General features: G+C 39.8%; 1 protein-coding gene across 3 annotated transcripts in view; it reads right to left on the reverse strand.

Moving 5' to 3' along the window:
• The window catches only part of ZNF385D (zinc finger protein 385D), a 663,079-nt gene extending 641,180 nt beyond the window's left edge, over nt 1-21,899 (reverse strand). Inside the window, exon 1 of one of the 3 annotated variants that reach the window (XM_036431595.2) lies at nt 21,605-21,899. In XM_036431595.2, coding sequence (XP_036287488.1) covers nt 21,605-21,692 — 88 coding nt within the window. In that variant the 5' untranslated portion in view covers nt 21,693-21,899. The remainder of the gene's footprint in view (nt 1-21,604) is intronic. The other 2 variants (XM_036431594.2, XM_036431593.2) reach the window with 2 other exon arrangements.
• Between the last annotated feature and the right edge of the window lie 1,141 nt (nt 21,900-23,040).

The following is a 23,040-nucleotide window of genomic DNA, read 5'->3' on the forward strand; positions in this document are numbered from 1 at the left end:
CATGACATTTAGGAACTCTTCTAAGGTTAGGGACCATTTATATATTCTGTGGTGTGTTGTTTTTTTTTTTAACTTTCTCTTTATTAATTTGATAAAGCGAGAGGAAAAGAAAGAAGAGAAAGGAAGGGAGGCAGGAAAGGAGTGAGAGAAAAAGAAACATGGATTTGTTGTTTCACTCATGCATGCATTCATTGGTTGATTCTTGTATGTGCCTTGACCAGGGATCAAACTCACGGCCTTGGCATATTGGGACCATGCTCTAACCAACTGTGCTACCCAGCCAGGGCCTTACATATTCAGTTGTAAACTTCAATTCTCTTGTTTCAGCCAAAAAAAATCTCAGTACATTCTATTCAATTATGAAAATAAAGACAACCAGGTAGTATTAAAATGTATAAATTTTAAATAAAACCTAAAACTTTTGCCTACTTTTAAAAGAAAATGGAAAGTGTCTTTCTTCTCCAGAGTGCTGTATGTCACTGTCATAATGATCTCTTTTATTCTGTTGTGTTCTATGATCTGTCAGATGTTAATATGCTAGTGGGACAATACATACACATAGCACCCAAGTGAAGCAATGACCATTTGAGACTTTTAATCCCACCTACTATGAGATAAAAAAGGAGTAAAATTTCAAATATTAGGGCAAGAGAGTACAAAAAGGAAAGTGACATAAAAAAGAGTTACACAGTATATCGTATACTATATAGTATTTTTTTCATTTCCCTTTTTAACACCTATGTCATTTTGAGCTACAGAATATCATCATATGGTTTGGTCCACAAAATACCTATTCATATTTCAATCATCCATATTTAAACAATGCATTTAATTAAATGTATCGTGGATATTCTTTTTAAAAATAGGTTTGAGAAGAAAAACAAAACAAAACTCTGTTACAGGAAAATATTATCACTAATAGCACTGGAACACCATGATTTTAGGTCAACCCACTTCAGGGAAGAAATATTTATCTCTCTGAGTTTTGATCTATATATGCATTTCTAAGCTGAACTCAAAACGTCTCTCCTAGCTTCAAAAAAGTAAATCGTACTTGATCCATAACCCCTAAAGCAGAGAAAGCAAAGTTGATATGCTGAGTCAATTTAGGAAAGGCTGGTAACATTAGAAAACAATCAGACATAGCAGTAAAGCTTAAATCATTCAAAATCTGAGTTGGAAGCGAAATGAAAATAGATTCTCCAATTTGGTTGCATCATTAGAAAGGTTGGGTTAAATTATTGGTAAGTATAAAATGATGATAAAGACCTGTGTTCCATAATAATACATAATTCTCAGTCATGAAATCTTAGAAACAAAATTTTTGAAAGCCACACTCTGATCAGAGTATGTAGTCTATCAAGTAATAAACTTAAATTTTTCATATCAAGAAAGAAAATTCTAAGTTTCTTATTTTTATAAACTTACCCATCACTCAAATAACTAAACCCACAAATACAGAGCTTATCTTCAATATGATGGCTGAGTCTCCTTTCACCTAATCTATGAATAAATCCCAAAGGAAATAGTATATCCATTCCTGTAACTCTATGACAATTACAGCATGTATGAAATCTAAATATGATCTATACTTAGAGCATTAATACTAAGATTTGTTCTGTGACTGTAGGATGTCTTCCATGAAGCCTACTTCAATTGGAGAAAACCACAACTAGTTGTTTAATGGGCTTTTTAAAATAAAATAAATAAAATAAAATTTAAAAAAATTAAAAAAAAAAAATAGGCCCATTATTAGAAAGACATTGTTATGGGCTCAGTTATGTCTTCCAAAAATTCATACTTTGAAGTCTTAACCCCATTACCTCAAAGTATGATTAGAAGTATTGTAATTAAGTTAAAACAGAGTTAATGGGGTGGACCCCAATCCAATATTAAAGAAGAGGAGATTAAGTTACCAACAGAGGAAAGGCCATGTGTAGACACAGGGAGAATACTGCCATCTACACTAATTAAAAAGAAATATGCAAATTGACAGTACCTCTACCACACCCACCAGCCAATCAAGAGTATGCAAATTAATCCAACAAAAATGGCCAGTTAATTTGCATACACAGGCTAGGAGTGAAGACTGAAGACAACTGAAGACTAAAGAATGAAGACAACTGAAGGCTGAAGAGGCTTGGCTTCTCCGCTGCTGCCGGAGCGAAGGCCTGGGTCCTGGGTGCCAGAGGAAAACCAGTGCAGCAGCCAGGGGAAGGAAGGCCTATTGTACAAATCTTCATGCAATGAGCCTCTAGTCTAAACATAAGTCAGGCAAAGAGCTTTCAAAGGAAGCAACCCTGCCAACACCTTGATCTCAGACTTCTGATTTCCAGGGAAAATTAATTCCCCCGGTGTATATCACTCAGTGTAAAACTTTGTTAAGGCAGTCCTAGAAAACTACTTCTGGCATGTAGATAAAGCTAGTTACCACATGGCATAACTACATAAAATTCTTCGTGCGTGTAGCTATTTGACCACAAATGATCATAATAAGTGCAAATGCTGTTACATTCATGACTCAAGTAATTAATCATTATCTAACTTATCTAGTTAATATTTACTTAAAAATTTAGGTTAATATTTTAGACTAATATTTACTTAAAATGCCAGTCAGTGGCTCCTTCACCAGAGAGCATATTTCTCAAGTAAAAAAAGCAGTATTTCTTAATCTTTATAGGGAGAGTGCCTAGAATGAAGCCTAACATGCATTAAATGCTTCTAGAATGATGTAAGTCCATGAAGTGGTGAAAGAACAAATAAAGACTTGTTTGGCTGAATAACAGCAGCAAAAGAATATCAATTTGAACCTAGATAATTACAATATGAACTATCCATTCACCATATCCACCGTCACAATGTAAATAAATAGTGGAACTTGGGGCCTGTTTTGAAAATAAAAATGTGATTTAGTAGGAGAGCTGGTCAAAGTGAAGCTAGCAGTTATGCATTCTTGTGGCAGTGTCAGACTCTGAGTAAATCATTTAACCTCCTCATCCATTCTTCAGTGGCATGCTGGTGATACATGCCTTCCTTAGCTCACACACACTGATCCTTTACTCCTCAAGGGTGAGAAATAAACAAGACAATATAACTGAACGTGTTTGTAAAACATCTTTTATGAGATTTGATATATCTGGGACCAAATCCAATGTTTTACTATTCCTGGCATACATTTTTTTGAAAAAATGGAAGCCACATTATGATCAAGGATTTGGTGAAAGATAATATATGCAGTGGATCATGAATCCAGAGGGTATCTAAGTTGTCATGGAGTTTTCAATATAATATTTTATAATTTGTGTCCAACCATACCTACTGTGAGACTAAAATGAACAAGAAAATTCAAAATCACATTGAGAATGATTAACTCTATAAACTTCTTGTATTGCTCTCATTTTTTTTTTAATTTTCTGCACAGTAGAGTATAATATTAACCAACTAAAAACATAAGCTGCAACCACTCATGATCTTGAAAGATGTAAGCAAGGGTTCAAAATAATAATGAATTGTGTACAGTGTGAACTTAAATTTGACTATGTTATCAGTAAAAGTGTATAGGCTTAAATTCAGTTCAATTGCTCAGTTAATAACCACAAAATGTACAGAATTTAATAAAATTAGCTTGTGTTGGGATTTCACAAAGTTCAAGGGCCTGGATGTCCAATGCATCTTTACTGCTTACCCATGACTCTAGGTCAAGCTGTTTATATGCAAAATTTTCCTTACTTAAGTCTAAGGGGGGAAAATCTTTTAAGATGTTATGTAAAGGTTATTTATAATTGTCTCCACATTATTTTATGATTTTTTTCACTTGATATTATGTTTTATTAAGTAAAAAGAAAGAGGTGTATGCTTGGGAAATACCTCAGTAAGCATTTTCCTTGTGTAACTCTAGCTTTAGTTGGAATTACCTGTGTGTTTAAGTACTCACCCTTGAACTCTAGTGTGAATGATTTTGTAATAAAATCTTGACTATGAAAAATATTCCTCATTAACTAATCAAGGTCCACACCATGAGTGTTCCAAGCACTAGCCCAAGACAAGTCTATTTGTGAAAACTATTGATATGGGGTTTGGCAACTCTTGGCAAGACCTTCATTCAACTAACATTTGCTTAAGTCATGCTGGGGGCAAAATACTATTTACCCATTACCTTCACAGAACTTAAAATCTGGTGAAGAAAATCAGCATATACTCAGATAACCATACTCCAAGTGATATCTTATGATTAAGATAAACATATTGAGATTTTGTAGACACAATCGTAGCTTTCTTTGTGGAATGGATCCACTTCTTAAAAGATTAGCCATTTTCAAATGTGTAAAATATTGGATATTTTCCATCTTGTTTTGCTATGGGGGAGATACATTTTCTATTATTAAAAAAAAAACCACCACATTTTAAATAGCTAAAATTCATCACAACACTTCAAAAACACTGTTGTTAGTAACTACCTCATAATGACTGGCAGGCACACTCTATGACCTGAGTGCATGTAAAATCATCCTGGGGTTGGGGTCTAAATTATATTACACATTTCATTGATGAAGAAACTTGATCTCAGTGAGTCTAAACAATGTCCTCTAACTAGGAAATGTCGAACTAGTTTCAACAGACAAACCTGCTCCTTTTTTACTTTCACACACTACGCTTATCTTATTATTAAAAAGTAATTTGTACTATTTCTTACAAATGCACATGTATCTACAATTATCTTAAAAAAATTTAAAAAGTAGATTAGCATTTTAAAAATATTAATAATATTTTTCCTCTTCTATTTTACTTATTTTTTTAGAGAGGCAGAAAGGGAGAGAGACACCGAGAGAAAAAACATCAATTTTTTGTTCCACTTATTTATGCATTCATTGGCTGATGCTTGCATGTGCTCTGACGGGGGACAAACCCACAACCTTGGCGAATCAGGATAGCACTCTAGACAAAGAAGCCACCTGTCCAGGGCCTTCATCGGATTTTGTATATACCAAGCTTCAATATAAATATTATGCTTGTCATGACTAAGCTGTTTCAAATACAAATATATCCAATTACTCTACATAGTGGAAGTAAGCTGAAAATCCTATGCAAACAAGCCAACAGTGAAAAATTGTAGTAATTTAATTCTAAATAAATACCCACCAGCACAAAGCGCATTTAAGATCAACTTTACCTTCAACATAGATTTCAAGTAATGGTACGGTTGTGGAATTCGCAGAATGAGTGCTTTAAAGGTTTAAATTGCTTCCCTCCACACAATGAAGACAAAAAGGCAATTCAAAAATCAGGTTAAGTGTAAGTAGAGATTTGAGAGATTTAAGCTAATTTCCCTTCCAAATATGAAATGGAAACACTGCCAACTTGAAGAGAAAGGAAAGAATTGCTCATGCTCTTCTCAGTGACCTGTAAGCGAGGCTTGCTTTTCTGTATATTTTGTGTCATTAACTCATGATTTCCATGAAACCAACGTAAGAAGAATACGTGGATGTTTCCTTATCTGAGCCAGCCACAGACCCTCCCACAGAACAAGGAAGAAAAAACTCCACAGCATAATGGAAATCCCAGACTTCCCTCCTCCCTGCAAGGCTGAGTCTGTAATGATTTAAAATAGAAGGGAATTTGCGATCTTTACCTTCCTTTGCACAATAGAGAGGAATATGCAAATTGTCCATTACTCCATCACTTAACGGAATAATGGATCACAGCAGGCGTGGTGGGTGGGGGAGTTGCAGCATCGGGGCTGGGGGTGGGACCAGGGCAGACAAAAAGGCCTCTGCCTGAGGGGCAGCTCCTGACCAGCCGTCCTGGCTTTGGTAGGGCGATGACTGCTAGTGTGGAAGGGACACCCAGGCAGAGGGGTGCGGACCCATAGCCCTGAGGTGGGGGTTGAGAAGCAGTGCCAAGGCTGAGAGCACAGCAAGGCATGGGTGAGTGAATCCAGCCCCTCCCCAGGCCCCACCTCTGATCAGCCTCTCCTACCCCAATTGAGGGTGGGTTGGCTAGCCAACCGCCACCACCACCCCTGCCCCTCGCTAAGGCTGACCACACCCCTACGCTTTCCTAGGGCTGGAGGTACCCCAAGCAGGCTGCAGGCACAGAGTCAGTCAGAGGCAAAGGTCCTAGCTGTCCCTGTCCTAGAGAGTCCCAGAAACCTCAGCAGTGACCAAAGACCAAGACTGAGCAGAAAGGTACCTGCCGGCACTTATGGCTCAAAGTGCCAGAAGGAGGCAGAGTGACTTAAACCTGCAACCTTGGCATCTGCACACCAAGCCTTGGGGCACACCATGCAGATGGCACTTGTGGGTGAAAGGGGAGAGCCGGGGGCTGGGGTGCCGAACTGGGAGGGAGGGGGCATAGAGTCTTCCGGAGCAGCTCCCACACCTGCCCCCTAGCTGTGGAGTCTGGGTGTGGGGAGAGCCGCCTGCCCAGGTTGCTGTGATCCGTGCTCTCTGGCAGCCAGGCCTTGCTCCCTGCCAAAATCCGGGTTATGACAGGTGAGCGAGTTTCACCAACTCCAGCCTCAGCTCTCCCCAGCTGCAGGAGTGGTGGGAAACCAAGCATGCCCTGTGACACAGCATGCAGGGGACCACCACACACTCTGGTTTCCTAAATGGGCTCCTTCAGCTTCCGATGGCCCAAGCCCAGCTGGGGCCTGGTCAAAGCCCTGGGTCAGTGCTGCCGCTTGCCTTCCAGGGGCGGCTAGCCCTGGGCCGGCTGGCGTTGTGCTCAGTGAAGCAGCTGCCACTGGGCTCAGTAACATAAGAGAAATCAAAGAGCGGAGAGTAAATACCTTCTCAGCCCCTTCCTACAGCCCCGGACGAGGAGAGCTAGGGATGGGGGTGATGAAAAACGGCTGCTGCTTTGCATTTTATAATGCAAAGACTCCTGCTGGGTAAAGAGGAGAGCTGATTCCTTTCCAGCAACACCTGCCGTGTTCCCTGCCGTAGCCCTGAAGCCTGACAGCACCTAGCAAGGGTGTGTCCGCACAGCCACCTTGGCCTGGCTCCTGGGACACTGGAAGCAAGTTTGAGCTGCATTGATTAAAAAAAAAAAAAAAAAAAAAAAAGTAAAGGTTGAAAAGTACTTCTTTGTACTCAAGTGATTACAGCATCTGATTTTGTCTTCTGTGTTGATTTTGAGGCAGAGCGCAAATAGGTTCATGGGAAAAGCAGGGGGGAAAAAGGGGTAGGGGGGAAGGGAGAGGATCCTGCCATCAACAGCACTGAACATTGGTTCGTTTTTGTTTTTATTTGGTTATTTTTCCTTTTGTTCTTCAAGACCGTATATGTCACTTAAACCACTTTATGGCATTAGGTAATGAGCTAATGCTTGCTCTATTAAGAGCAAGCAGCAGTGCCTTTCATAGGAATCGCATACATTTAATCCATTCAAATGGGGCATACTGAGTGGGGAGAATGGTGTGTGTCATTATATAAAGAACTTAGCATTATGATGCTATCTGACTGAAGATCTTACTTGTTTACAATTTAGAGAATGTAGACAAATCAGGCATTGCAAATGAATATGCATGCTTAAATACATGACTTTATTTTCATCCATAGAGGCCAAACAAATGGTCACCAGGAGGTACATTGACAGGTTTTGTGGCGCAGCGGGTCTGGGGTCTTATGGCATAGTGGGTCTGGGTGAGGCTACATGGCATGGGTCAGGGCCAGGGGACCTGAGGCTGTGCCCCTCCACCCCACCCAAGCGCGGGGAAGTGAGGCTGCTTCCCCTGCCCGGCTGGGCTTGAGGGGATCTTGGTGTTGCCCAATAGGGGTGGGGCCAGCCGGACACTTCTGTTATAGAAAAAGGGCATAAAATGGCAATATTAAAATATTTCTTCTAATTAATTCCCTTTTAACATGCACGAATTTCATGCACCTGACCACTAGTATAAAATAAACTTTGGGGGGTTGAGGGGAGTAAGACAAGTTACCAGTTTCCTGCTTGAAATCTATTCTTTCCATTCCTCATCTAATAAATAAGTTTATGAACATATTCCAATACAGATATGAGCAGAGCTCACCTAAGTACTGAGAAGTGTTTTTGATAGCATTTATATCCATTGAGATTAGCAGAGCCCCATTTTCACAACCTTTGCCGCATGGTGTGACTGAGGTTTGCATTTTCTAGGATGAGAAGTGTAATTCACAGCCCAGAAGGGAGAGTTATCTTGAGATTCTTGGATTCCAAACTAAAAGACTTCTTTGGATTTTTTTTATTCCTGCAATATACTTACTGCCTAACCCTGTGGTCAGCAAACTGCAGCTCTCAAGCCACACGTGGCTCTTTGGCTCCTTGAGTGTGGCTCTTCCAATAAAACCATGGCCTGGATGAGTCTATTTTGAAGAAGTGGAGTTAGAAGTTTAAAAAATCTGGCTCTCAAAAAAAAATTCAATCCTTGTACTGTTGATATTTGGCTCCACTGACTAATGAGTTTGCCCAGCACTGGCCTAGTAACCCATTTTTGAAGGAATGGTTTCATCTCAACCCAGTGAGGACACAGTCATCATCTAGTCTCTATAATTTCCTGTCACTAAAGATCTATGTAGGGCTGTTTTAAGTGTGCAATATTGAGTTGTAATACAGTCTGAGCTTATCATCTACTTTGCAAGTATTATCAGTAAAAATAAATAAATAAATAAATAAATAAATAAATAAATAAATAAAAATTGGGGGTGTGCATAGTTCTATAAACTGGTACCACTTATTTTGTATAGAATCTTCCTTTTTCATTGGTTAACAGGCTCTCCTAAAAACATGTCAGTCTTATCTGTGAGCCTCTCTTCCATTATTAAGAGTCATTCATCTCTATTTTAACACATTGGTCCTCTATTTGATTAAAAATTCTATGTGGAGGGATATGGGGCCTCATTGAAAAAAAAACAAAAAAACCTATTTTTCCCAGAAAACATCTTATTCTACTGAAAACGGGGAAGGACGTAGAGGGAGAAAGGATGTTTCTGACTGTGCTGACTGTGAAGATTTGGCTGTATTCTCCATGTGATGGCTTGTTGCTTATTTTAACAATCCAACAAGCTGGCAGTGCGCTTACGGAGTCCCTGGTGTTTATTTCATCTGAGAGAACAGCACCAAAGGCGATTCCGTTTGTTGCAAACCTTGCCCACAACCTCAAGCAATTTCCTGGTGTTCGAGGTCTGGTCTTCCCTAAATCTACCAGCCCCGTCACAGTCTCTTGTTGGTGGACTCTCCTGATCCCGTGGGTGGCCCTCTGTCCCTGGAAGGTGACTCGTCTGTGCCCTGCCACTGGTGGAGGCAGGCTGTGCCCGCTGCTCTCCTTCTCTGAGTTCCATCGCTTCTTTCAGACCACGTCCAAGTCCAAGCAGCATCAGGTTCTCTTTCAGGTCAGTGGCTCAGCAACTTTCATACAAGATGTAATCACTGTTCCCTGTTTTACTACAGTAGTCTCTGTACTATTTGGTAGTTCTCCAGGTGCTGGAAATGTGTCCAATTGGGACTCATAACACTCTGATACAATTGCTTCCTCACATGAGACAGCAAACTGCACAGGAGATACATGTTGATGAATACGGAAGGTAAGATTTTAGACAGGCTGCTGTTTTGAGTGCTATCTTTTTGTAATTTTTTTCTTTTAGTATCACACTCATTTCTTAGAAAAAGGTTTTAAAAGGGGTTTTCAGAGGCATGGCAGCAGGTTAAGAGTAGTGAAGAGAGAGGAGGGGAGGAAAATGAGTGGTATTCTTTCCTCATGACCACAGACACTCCTGTTTTGATGAGATTCTAGCAAGCCTCGTATGCTAGAATTATGCTTCCCAACTGCTTATCCTTCCAGCTAAGATTTCAAGGAAGTGCAAATAAATAAATCTGATATATTAGGTAAATGACATAGTAGATAGGTAGATAGGTAGGTAGGTAGGTAGGTAGAATATAGATAGAATTGTTATGGTTTAATTCTTTAAGGGAAAGAGAAGAATAGACTACATCTATGAGCATATATCAAATATAAGGCCATTCTAATGAGACATTTCTGAGTTCAGTCATGCAAAGTTATCCTGAATTATATGTAATGGAACACATTGCAACATAAGTCTTTGCTAAAATATTTATAAAATAGCAAGAATAAGAAGTAAGAGTGGTAACAAAACTAGACTGCTATTAAGTGAGCAAAACATTTACTATCCAGTCAATGCCCTCTCTTCAATATGGGTAGAAAATTAGATAGCAAGTTATAATAGGACCGATGTTATTGTCAGCATATTAATTATATGAGAAGTGCAAGAATAAGCATTAGCAAATAAAAAGAAAATTCTATCATTGAGATTTTCAAGAAGTTTATACACATAATTATATAGTACTTTTCCAGTTTTAACATAATAAAGCTTTCAGATAGGAAGAATAATAGACCAAAGCATATCATTATCCCTGAATCTTTAAGTGAACTGAAATGTTTTTAAGTTTCCAGAAGTTTGTAGAGAAGAAAATATAAACTTCAGAGTAACCACGAATTATAATAACAGCTACGTTAAGAAATGTATACAGCACAGCCAATGTGGCTTAGTAGTTGAGCACTGGCCCATGATCCGGGAGAGTCTTGGTTCGATTCCTGGTAAGGGCACATATCCCAGGTTCAATCCCCAGTAGAAGGCATGCAGGAAGTAGTTGATCAATGATTCTCCCTCATCATTGATGTTTCTATCTTTCTCTCCCTCTCACTTCCTCTCTCTGAAATGAAAAAAATATTTTTAAAAATGTATATAGTTTGTTATGAATTGATTTTCTCACAGACCCCCTATTACTTATCAATTACATGTAAGACATCCAAATCCCACCACTTATTGCATAGCAATTACTTTCATATTTTTAAGATTTTTTAAATATATATATATTATTGATTTTTTTTTTTTTTTTTTAGAGAGGAAGGGAGAGGGATAGAGAGTTAGAAACATTGATAAGAGAGAAACATCGATCAGCTGCCTCCTGTACACCCCCTACTGGGGTTGTGCCTGCAACCAAGGTACATGCCCTTGACCGGAATCGAACCTGGGATCTTTCAGTCCACAGGCTGACACTCTATCCACTGAGCCAAACTGGTTTCAGCAGATTTTTTTAATATGGTAAGTTTAAGGTGACTTTGAAATATCCAAGTTGAAAAGTCCAGTAGGAAGCTCGAAAGTGCAGATATAAATGCTTCAAAGTGCAGAGTTATATATTTAAATTACTTTATTTACATTTTCTTTAGAACTGTGTCAGTCAAGATATGCCAGGTTTTGCTGCAGTAACAAACTTCTGAAGTCTAAGTGACTTAAAGGAACAAAGACTTGCTTCTTGCTCAAGCTACATGTTTATTCAGGTCAGCAGGTTCTCTGTTCCGAGTTCATCTTACTCAGGGTCACAAGCTATCAAAGCCTCCACCATCTAAAACAGTTTCTGCGAGAGGGGAAAAGAATCCTAACAAAACCAGCTTTGAAAATCTTCTTTCAGAAAATTGCACATGACTTCCTTCCATCTTTTCTTGGCCACAATAAATAGCATGTTATAACCTTACTTTAGGGTGGAGTGGAAATGGAGAATTGCCATCCTTCCAAATGATTGGAGAGAGGAAAATTAGAAATATTATAAACAGATCTAATCACACGAATTATTTTTTACATTCTATTTTAAATTACATTTATTTCCTTTCTTCCCAGTTAACTTTGAGTCCATGGAAAGAAACAGTTGAATCTTAGCTGTATTTCCAGGATTTACATTAGGCATTCAATAAGTATTTGTTGAATGAATAACACTGACAGACAACAGTATGATATATTTTAGCACTTTCAAGAAGTGATATTGAAAAGAGACCTTTGGATTTGACATAAAGTTCATGTGCAATCATTCAAGTGTCTCAGAAATATGGCAAATTGAGATGAAAAAAAATGAAGGAAATAGTTGGAGACTGCCCTTTCTAAAAGATTGACAATGATTCCAAGGAGAGATTTAGTACAGCAGTTTAAAGGAAATTATTCTAGGTGGCAAGGAGAGTACTGCAGTTCTGGACGGAACACAGGTGGAAGGAAAGAGTGAAGTTTTAAAGAGAGAGGATGAGTAATTGATGAAATATTTAGGCAGAACCAGGAGGAAGAGGGATCATAAAATAGATAAGTGGAGTTGGGACAGCAGTCCTCTAAGGAAAGAGATGTGAATCAGGATGGTTATAAATAAAACTGTGACTGTAATCAGAGAAAACATTTTTGAAGATGTGCCTGTCTGGTGGTCCTTATTCATTTGAGAAGCCACATCCAGTTAATATTCTGAATGTAAGAACAAGCATTGGACAAAACTTGAAATGCACAACCAAATTTAGAATGTCCTTTATTCAGAAGGAGGTACTGGGGGTTAGAAGAATGACAGGAAAATTAAGCATGGATATCCAGTTGAAGTTGAAATTTTAAGTGGCAGAAGCAAACACTCACCTCCATAGTTCTGAAAAGCATCTATATGATTTAGTGACTCAATATCATGATACCACAGGCCATCTGGTTACACACCCAGGTCTGGAACTCAGGGTATGCAAGCAGATTACCTCTTTCTGACATCCAGCAAAGAGGTAATGCTCAACTCCCTATACCAAAAGATTTAAAACGATAGCTGACAATTTTGATTTAATTATTGGGAACAAAATTAAAATGCAATTGTGAAATGACTTCTAGCAGTGACCATTTTAAATCTACTACCATTGGTAATGCTAGAAGAAGACTGGAATTGATTCATATATATATATATATATATATATATATATGTATATATATATATATATATATATATATATATATATATATTTTAAAGGCCCGATGCACAAAGATTCGTGCAAGAATGGGCCTTCCTTCCCCTGGCTGATGGCACCACTTTCACTCTGGTTGGAGCTGCCTTTCTGCTCCAGCCCGGAGCCAACTTTCTTCCTTCTCACGCTCCCCAGAGGCCACCACTCTGTGCCTGTGTATGCAAATTAACCTGCCATCTTTTCTGGGTTAATTTGTATACTCACTCCTGATTGGCTGGTGGGCATTGTGAAGGTATGGTCAATTAGCATGTTACTCTTTAATTAAGTAGATATTATGCAAATTCCAATAATTTTTTTTGGTCATGTAGAATCTAATACCTCCTTAAACATGAAGCTGGTATCGGCCTTTTAAAATAAGAAAAAATAAAACAGAAAGCTTTTGCATTCCCCCCACCCCCCTAAAAAAAAAATGTAGCTAAGTCTTCCTTGAGATTTGCAGATGCTCTACTACCTTGAGCATATTCATAGAATTTAGTTTTGGTCTCAGCCATAGAGAAATCTGAAAATGAAATGTCATGATAGTACAGAGCCTTTTTTAGGTTCCTTCTAATTACAAAGGTCTGATGATAACAAGGCAATCATTGCAAAACATGGTAAGTCAAGGTAACTTTCTCCTGTTTAAATGTATAGCAATAGTTAAAATAGCATTGGTACAGAAAGAAAGAGTTTATAAGAAAGAAGTGGTGTGGAATTTAGAGGCACAATGATGAACTCGGTTTGAGCTGAGAATGTGAATACCAGCATGAAATGATAAGAAACAGTACCCTATAAAGACAGTAAGTGTCTCACTGACAAAAGCACTAGTTATGAAATGTATGTAAACAAACAAATGTAGAATATTATGTATGTTGCTTGATATGATAATATTTTATAGCATTTATAAGACAGAATCAGCTATATGCATTAAAAACAGCATAATATATATAGTAATATGCAAATTAGCCAAGTAATATGCAAATTAGCCAGGCATCACAACCTCTGAGGAAGCTGCGTCCAGGAATTGCTGAGGGTGCAGATAGGTGGGAGGGGACTGCATGCAGCCTCCACCTCAGCAGACACACACCAGGGTTGGGGACATGCTTGAAGTACCTGTGGCATTGCTCGGAGCACGCCTCTTTTGGGTGGCAGCAGCGGCCAGAGAGAAGCTGGTACTGGCATCCAGGGGAAGGAAGGCCTATTGCACAAATCTTCATGCATCAGGCCTCTAGTGTTCAATAAGAAGGCAGTTTTAATGTAGAGTTGAGTTTTCAAAATTGTGGAGCCATGTTTTTACTTGTGTGGTAGGACAAAGGAGAGCTACAAACAACATGATAGGATGAGGCTGAGATTCCCATGATTATCAAAGTCTAGCTTTAAGATCTTCTTTAGTGACATGTCCAATGTCATCTTGGAAAGTATTCATAGCTGAATTCTCATACTGTAACTTCTTTCATTTCCTGGAAAAATTCAGGAACTAGTAAAGCAAGAACTTACTGAGCCTTTGCTAGACTAAAAGCAATGGTTTCTTTCTTTAAAACGTGTGCCCGGTAATTTTATTTTTATAGACCAAACTACTTTTATGATTTTCCACAAAAGCAGGCCAAGCCATTCTCAAACTAATCTCTCAGTGTCTTCCAAACTGCTTTAGTTTGCAGACATACATGATTGCACTCCCATATATTACACGCAGCCATATTCGTGAAGTCTGTAGCACAGTTCTAGTTCCAGACACAATAACTACTGCACGGTGCCTGGCAGCATCCTCAAGGACATACTTCACTTTGTTCTTTATGCCTATGACAGTCACCCAGATTTCAGTAATTGCCATCATCTTTTATTAGGCTCTATTTATTGCCCCTTCCATAAGAGCCAACTTCCAACGTTCACTGCTGTTGGTTTTAAATGGCAAAGCAGTGACAGGAACTCTTAAAAATTCTTTAAAAAATGGAACAAGTACCAGTGCTCATGTGTGCCCGGTGCACTGTGGGGAGCAGGAGAGGCACTGTGTTGGCTTACACTGTGTCACTGGGTGCCCCTCTGTTCGCCTCCTGCTTTAACTGTTAGAAAAAAAGAAACAGCACTTCAGCTTCAGTGTTCCGCTCTCCGTTAGTGGGAATTCCCGAAATAAAAATGAATACGTGCATATTCCTAGGAGACTCTGATAATCAGGCTGATCGCTCAGTTGGCACATTTCTGTTTCCTTCGGGTTATAAAAATTGAGAGGCTTCTAGTACTATTTGATTATGCTGACCGTCTAGAGACCAACTAGCTACTGTCACTGTAAACCTTTTATTATTCTGAAGTACACAATATCAATTATTAAAATATTCCATTTGATTTGTAAGAATGAAAATAAAATACACACTGCAGCATCTTGCTGCTCAAAACAAAAACTAGTTGATGTTGCATCACAAAACACATTTGGGAAAGTAGTTGTCAGGTTTAAGTAAGCAGAAGGATGAAGGGAAAGCCAATTCATTGAACAGCACAGAATTTCCAAACTCAGCTAAGGGACAAGATGACTCATTGTTCTGAGGTGGCCAGACCAAAGGGAGAGCCAACAATGGGGAAAACACTGAAATGCCGAGACTGGGCGCTTTTCAACTTGGGCATACAGAGGAAACAATTTGCTATAATTGGAATGTAATAGGCAGCATTAATTTATAGGAAGAGGCTTTTTTTGAGTATCAAATTAGCCTAATCAATTTAGAAACTTATTAATGGTCCTGATAATTTTCCTTAAGGACCATGGAAAGGTGTATAACATTAACTGTGAAAGTCACTTAAGCATTTGCATAAAATTAGTTTACCTTCCCATTAAATCTGAATATGGTTATAAAGCCTCTATGAGAAGCACATTTTGGAGCAATTTTCAAATTAATGTTTCATTAGTGCTCCCTTAATACTGTCGCTTATTGATTATTCTCTTCTCCATTCCATTCATATACTATCATTGCCCCCTGGAAAATTGCTCCAGTGTCTGATAAACTTAACAAAAGCGATTTCCCTGTGGATTTGGAAAGAAAAGAAAATAGGCTTGGAGTCAGACAAGGTTACTTCATAATCCAACTGTTATCACTTAAAGGTTACTTGGTATTGCAAATTACTTGACCTCCCTTAATTTTGTTTCCTTATCTTTTTTTTTTTTTAAGTTGTAAATGGGACTAATAGTAATACCTATCCACCTAATCTGTGGGAAGTAACAAAATGAAAAGTTTCAGGTCATTTTTTCAAAATTCTGAGAAAAAGTATTTCAATTTGGGATTTTTAGTTTGTGCAGCATTAAAGAGGAAAAGATAAAAACAGTTTTGCTTTAGCCCTGGCTGGTATGGTTCAGTTGGTTGGAGTGTCCTCCTATACACTGAAAGGTCCCAGGTTTGATTCCCAGTCAGGGCACACACCCAGAGTTCATACAGGAGGCAACCACCTGTGTCTCTCTCCCTCTCCCTCTCTGCTTCTCCTTTCCTCTCTCTATAAAGTCAATGAAAACATATTTTCTTACGCATGCTAAAAATTTCTTATTAGGGGAACTTTACTCTTGTTAAAGTTACTCTTTGAATAAAGGAATTCTTTGTTCAACTTCTTCAGAGTTCTGAGTAGTTTCTCTTCAACTTTTGAAAATTTAAATTGAGAAAACATTCTAATTTATTATCTAAAGGGAGAAAACCTTTTTTTTTTTTTAAATTTTGCAATGAGGTATCACTTCTAACCTCACCCCTGTTAGAGTAGCCATTATCAACAAGACAAGCAATAACAAGTGTTGGAAAAGTTGCGGAAAAAAGAGAACCCTCATTCACTGCTGGTGGGAACATAGACTGGTACAACCACTATGGAAATCAGTCTGGTGATTCCTCAAAAAGTTAAGAGTAGAGCTACCGTGTGACCCAGCAATTCTTCTCCCTGGTATATGCCTAAAAAAACTAAAAAACATACACTCATAAAGATATATGCAACCCCATGTTCATTGCAGCATTATTCACAGTGGCCAAGAAATGGAAACAACCAGTGTCCTGCAATAGAGGACTTGATAAAGAAAATGTGGTTCAAATACACAATGGACTAACTGGTTCAAATATACAATGGACTTCAGCCATAAGAAAGGATGAGCCAGGACCGGTTTGGCTCAATGGATAGAGCGTCAGCTTGGGGACTGAAGGGTCCCGGGTTCGATTCCGGTCAAGGGCATGTACCTTGATTGCAGGCATATCCCCAGTAGGGGGTGTGCAAGAGGCAGCTGATTGATGACTCTCTCGCATCGATGTTTCTGGCTCTCTATCTCTCTCCCTTCCTCTCTGTACAAAATCAATAAAATATATATATATATATATAAAAAAAAAAAAAAAAAGGATGAAACATGCTGAAACCGGTTTGGCTCAGCGGTAGAGCGTTGGTCTGCGGACTGAAAGGTCCCAGGTTCGATTCCGGTCAAGGGCATGTACGTTGGTTGTGGGTACATCCCTAGTAGGGGGTGTGCAAGAGGCAGCTGGTCAATGTTTCTCTCTCATTGACATTTCTAACTCTCTATCTCTCTCCCTTCCTCTATGTAAGAAAAAATCAATAAAATATATTTAAAAAAAGAAAGAAAACTCAAAACAAACAAACAAACAAAAAAAAAACAAAGGAAAGGATGAAACACTGCCATTTGCAACAACACAGATGGACCTTGAGATTATTATGCTAAGTGAAGTAAGTCAGAAAAAGCTAAAAACCATATAATGTCATTCATATGTGAAATGTAAAACTGAAACTCATGAAAACGAACAGTACTGTGGTGGTTGCCAGAGGGAAGGGGTATTCCAGAAAGAAGAGTTATTGCTAATTTTATCAGGACTTAGAATATATAAATTAAGACATTTTAAATGTTGTAGAATTTTAAAAATGACCTGCAATGTATTATCTACTTGTTCAAAAGATTAATTTTAGCCCTGGCCGGTTTTGCTCAGTGGATAGAGCATCAGTCTGCGGACTGAAGGGTCCCAGGTTCAGTTCCCATCAAGGGCATGTACCTTGGTTGTGGGCACATCCCCTGTGTGCAGGAAGCAGCTGATCAACGATTCTCTCTCATAGATGTTTCTAACTCTCTATCCCTCTTCCTTCCACTCTGTGAAAAATCAATAAAATAAAGATTAATTTTACTAATGAATTGTAGGCATGTGTTCTCTCTGAGCTAATATTAGGTTTCCTCAGAGGCTTTTAAGTGCTTGCTTGATTTTCAACCTACAGGCTTTAATTTACTCAAACTTCACTTTGGAAACTTTATCAAAATAATAAGACGTGCTACCCACCTTGAGTATAAAAAGTCTTGAAACATTCAAAATTAACAATCCTTCCCCAATATTAGTTTCTTCAATCTATGTATAAATGTGACTCAGATATCCAGCTTAAATTGCTTTTCAATGATCTGGCTGTTCAAATCACCAAGTAATATCAAATAAATTAAGTAATAAAGTATTAGTCCCATTGTGCAAATATGGAATTTAGAAATTTTCTAAAACACAGTAGGAAATATGTTCATGTGATTATAATGTAACTTATTATAAGACTCCCACTTTTCAAAATTTGAAGTTTATAATCAGTTTAATACTTTGCTACTAATATTAAGTGTTAGCTGCTACAGCAACTTAATTATCTACTTCCAAAAAATAAGCACAACCTCTTGGCAAGTCATTACTATGCTATTTTTATACTTTTAATAAAACCTTTACATGTTTAGAAATTTATTTCTGGTAGGCAGGCAAAATGTGCTTTTTTTGAAAGACTTCAACTATGTTAAGAGAAGAAACAAAATTTTTACTTCATGCAATGCTAAGTTGCTACTAGAAAAAAACAATTTAACCTTAAAAAAAAAGAGAAATCATGGCAATGATAATTTGTTTAATAGGACAGGGAAATATAGTTTTATTTGAAACAATAAGATAGCGTGCAATTGCAATGAAACATAGTAAAATATCTTTAACTTCTCAAAGTATCTCTATATTCCCAAAGTTACTCCTATATCTTGGATATTAATATATTAGTGTCTGAATGGATTTGTGTTTTTATTTGATCATTCTTGTGCAGGTAAATCAGATCTGCGACTTAAAGTATATCACTATTCTCAAAACAGGTATAATTACAGCTTGTGAAGGAATATGACAAATGCAGATATTTGCCATTCTTGCTCTTAGTTTTAACAACCTCAAAATATTTAGAAAGGCACTAATAAAATTACCTGGTGAGATCATGAGTAATTGATTTATAAAATTGAAGATTACAAGAAAATAATGAAAGATGTGCACTCAGCTACCCACATGCACTTGGCAACTGGATATGAAACATCTTAATTAAATTTCAAATAAAATAAGTCCTAAATTAGACAATAATCTTTTAGCTGGGGTTGATGAAACTACATTTTGGTGCATTGCAAAAATATCTATATATATATTATTATTGAACTTTTGATGCACCTTATTAAACAGAAAAATCACAGCAGGGGGTGTAATTGTTTTAAAACTAAAAATGGTATTTTAAAACAAGTTGTTAGTATCTCTTAATAGAAATCCAACATCTTCTTAGAATCTTAGCATTAATTATAAGCTGGCTGAAATATGAGTGTCCAGGTAGATCTCAGAATATCTATATAGGGTCATACAAAAGTGACGTTAGCACCAGGCAAGTCTGATGCCATAGATCACACATTGTTAAGAGGTGGCTATCATACAGTAACTATTGATTTAGAATAGGGAGGTTCAAGGAAGGAACACGGTCAAGGGTAGCACCAAGACCTCACCATTTAGCCCTCTCTAGAGCCAGCAAGCCGAATTACATAAATGCCACACAATTTTTGTTTGAATTTGAGTCTCAAGTTCTATATTTCTGTTCAATTAAGCATTTGAAATAATTGCAGATGAATCAGTCTATGACATTATCTCCACTGTACTGATTTTTTATAAGACTCAGGACTAAGGAAGGTCATCCTTCCATTTTTCAAATAGGGCTCCAAGAGCTTGTATAGTGGTGAATGAAACTGACTTTGGAGCCCAGTAATCTTGGTTTCTAAGACTCTAACTCTGAAACTTCTCTAAATTTAACATCTCTAGAGCTCCCTTTTCCTTATCCACAAAGTGGAGATGGTAAGATTGTCTTCTTGGTATTGTTATGCATTTGCAGGGACTGTCACGCCCTTAACATGTTGAATGATGTGCAGTGAATGGGAAACAAATGTTAGATGTTAGTATAATAATAATACTAATTATTATTATTATTATTATTATTATTACTATAATGACCCCCAAACTCCTTCAGCCACTTTGTACTAAAGCAAAATAGTCCAGAAGTCCTCAAGTTCGGCTTAGGTTCCTTCCTCCTAACTTAGAGTGCTCCCAACATTTCATTTACTTAAATCCATAACACATTAACTCCACCTGCTTGCCTATTCCCAAAGTTTCTATGTTAGCTCCATGAATAGAGCGCTCCAGTTCATTTTCTGAGAAACATCTGGAAGGAAAGAGGAAGAAATTGCAGCAAACCCCAGACACGCCGTGCTTCATCCATCTATAATACATAATTTGAAATGACCCATAGTTGCCTTTCATGCCGAGAGACCAGAGTCAAGTGACTGAATCACTCAGGCCAGGAACAGGGTGGCCTGAAGCCTCAAGGGAGACACCCCTTTCCAGTTGATTTCGGGGAACAAGGTGAACCAGGATTGAGTAGAAGGTGAAAGACCCTTTTAGCAGACTGACTAGCCAGCAGCCTCTAGAGAAGAGAGGAAAATCTCCCCATCACATCTCCAGAAGCACCACGGGACCCTCACAGAAAAGCGTTAGCTCAAGGTTCTGAGCTTCATCTATAGAATGCCGGGTCATCTTCGAAGTCAATTCAAGGTTCCAGAATGTGGAGACACTCAAACACCCAAAACACTAGCTCAATCACTGTTAGCCGCAGCAGCTCAGGCTAAAGCAGACATAAGCACAGCCACCAGAAACGCCTGAGGCTGTTAAGTCTGAATTGTATGGGTGGACAAACAGAGAACTGGGCATTTCACAAAGGGTGACACCGTACTGGGGGTAGTGGGTTTCCTCTGACCCCAATTCGCAGCCACTATAAAACTTCTCCCCAAATGCACAGACCCTGTGCTCTCTCTGCTCTAACTGGGTCTCAGGCCCTGGAGGGCAGATGGGATGCTTTACCCTTAGCCTACCAACCTCCCCACCCCCCCACCCCTCGCCAATATCAGAGCTCCTATAGCTTGGCTTGCTCTAACTCAACAGCTTCTCACACTGCCCTCCAATTGTGTGCATCCAGAAGAAAAATAAACCAACGTAATAAAAGAAAAAGCAGGAAGGAAGAAAGGGAGAAGGCAACCACCCAGCCAGCCCGCTGTGCTTTTCTTATCCCAACAACTTCGCCAGGCTTCCGAGGAGGGAGCGCACCCACCCCGCACACACCCAATAGGAGGCGGGCGGCGGGGCGTCCATCCTCCCATCCTCGGTGGCCCAGCCCTCCGCTCCAGCCCCAGCCAGGCTGACCCCGTGGCCCCCTCTGCTGCCCCGCTGCTGCCCCCGCTGTCCCGGGGCCCCTGCCGCGCGGGGTGTCCCGAGAAAGACCCTGGAGCTCTGCCCCTGCACTTGGGCATCAGCAATCTCACGTCTTTGGTTGGCAAGGGGTGGCAGGGGCAGGGGTGCAAAGGATTGCGCAGGGCATGGGGATGGAGGGGCAGGGGGGTGATCCCGGTTCTGGAAGACAGAAATGCCCACTCCATGTGCGCCTCCCATCCGGCAGGAGCGGTCCTCTGCCTCCGGAGAAGCCCAAGCCTAGACACCTATTTTGCGCGCAACTTACCTTGGCTGGGCTGAGCTTTGGCTCTCCTTCCTCCCGCCGAGCCCTTCATCCTCCTGCTGGCTGCAGCCTGGCGCCCTGGCCCTGGCATCCGGGCGGAGCTGCAGCCCGGGCTGGCTGTCCCGGGGGGCACAGGGCTGACCGCCTGCCCGCAGCCTCCGCGGCTGTGGTCACCCACCCGGGAGGCGTGAGCGGTGGCCGCCTGGACCGGTCCCTGGAGCTCCGGAGCGCGCACTGTCCCTCGGGCGGGCGCTGGCTGGACTTGGCAGTCAGTGCGCCTCTGCCTCTTCCCAGCCCAGTCTGGTGCTGTGCTCTGCAAGGTCCGAGCCCCGCCAGCCTCAGGTACACTGGGCTGGGGAGAGGTGCAAGCCCCGAGGGAGGGAGGGGCAGGGCCTGGGGGAGCCAGGAGAGAGGCAGAGGGAAAGAAGGAAGAAATCAAGGAGCGAGGAGCTAGCTGCACTGGAGGGAGTGGATCCTGTGTGTTCAGGGAACACACGGGGAGGAGAATTGCATTTGGAAAATGAGCTCCATCCAGCGAGCTGCTTCAAAAGGCTCAGGAAAAAGGGTTTCCTTTTGTGCTTTTAGTTCCTTTACCTCCTCATTTGGGTACAGTTCCCTATAAAGCTGCCCCCATTTGTTTAAAACAACAGCTAACTTCAGTCCCTCAGCAAACAGATAGAAAGTGATGGGGTGAAGCTACTGCACATGTAAGGAAGTTCTTTCCCCACAAAACCTCTTTTGAGGGACCCAGATCCCACTGAGATTTTTCTTACCTCACCCGATTCATTCTCTCCCTCTCTCTCTCTCTCTCTCTCCTTCCCTCCCTCCCTCAAACACAAACACTCATACTCCATATAGTACCCTGTCCCTTGGGAATGAAACAGACACCTTCTGTTGACCCATTCTAGGACTTAAAGGAGTGTTTTTCACACTTTACTTGGCACAGGAAATCACCCAGGGATCTTGTTCAAGTTCAGACTCTGATCCAACGGGGGCCCGAGATTCTCTGTTTCTAATAGTGTGGCATATGCCACTGATCCAAGGACCATATTTTGAATTGCAAAATAAAAATAAATAAATAAATAAATAAATAAATAAATAAATAAATAAAGCTGCTTTCTAATATCAGCTGAGCCACTAACTACTGGTAAGATGATCTGAAGTTGCTAATGCACTGTGTATCATGGGGCAAATAAATTATAAACATAAACACAGGGCAAAAGGATAAAATACCCCGTAGATACAACATTATTGTCATTATTACTGTTGATGGCAATGCAGGGAGAGATTGATAATTCGCCACTGTGTGTGTTCTCGAGGGAGGTTCTAGAACACAATCCACCGTGGCCACCTCACAAACACACCACTGTTTAGAGAGAAAATGCTACATGACATCCTCTAAGGGGCAGTCTATTCCTCCTGTGAGCCTGTTGTTGACA

Source organism: Pipistrellus kuhlii, unplaced genomic scaffold (genome assembly GCF_014108245.1).
Source record: "Pipistrellus kuhlii isolate mPipKuh1 unplaced genomic scaffold, mPipKuh1.p scaffold_m20_p_11, whole genome shotgun sequence".
Taxonomy (NCBI): domain Eukaryota; kingdom Metazoa; phylum Chordata; class Mammalia; order Chiroptera; family Vespertilionidae; genus Pipistrellus; species Pipistrellus kuhlii.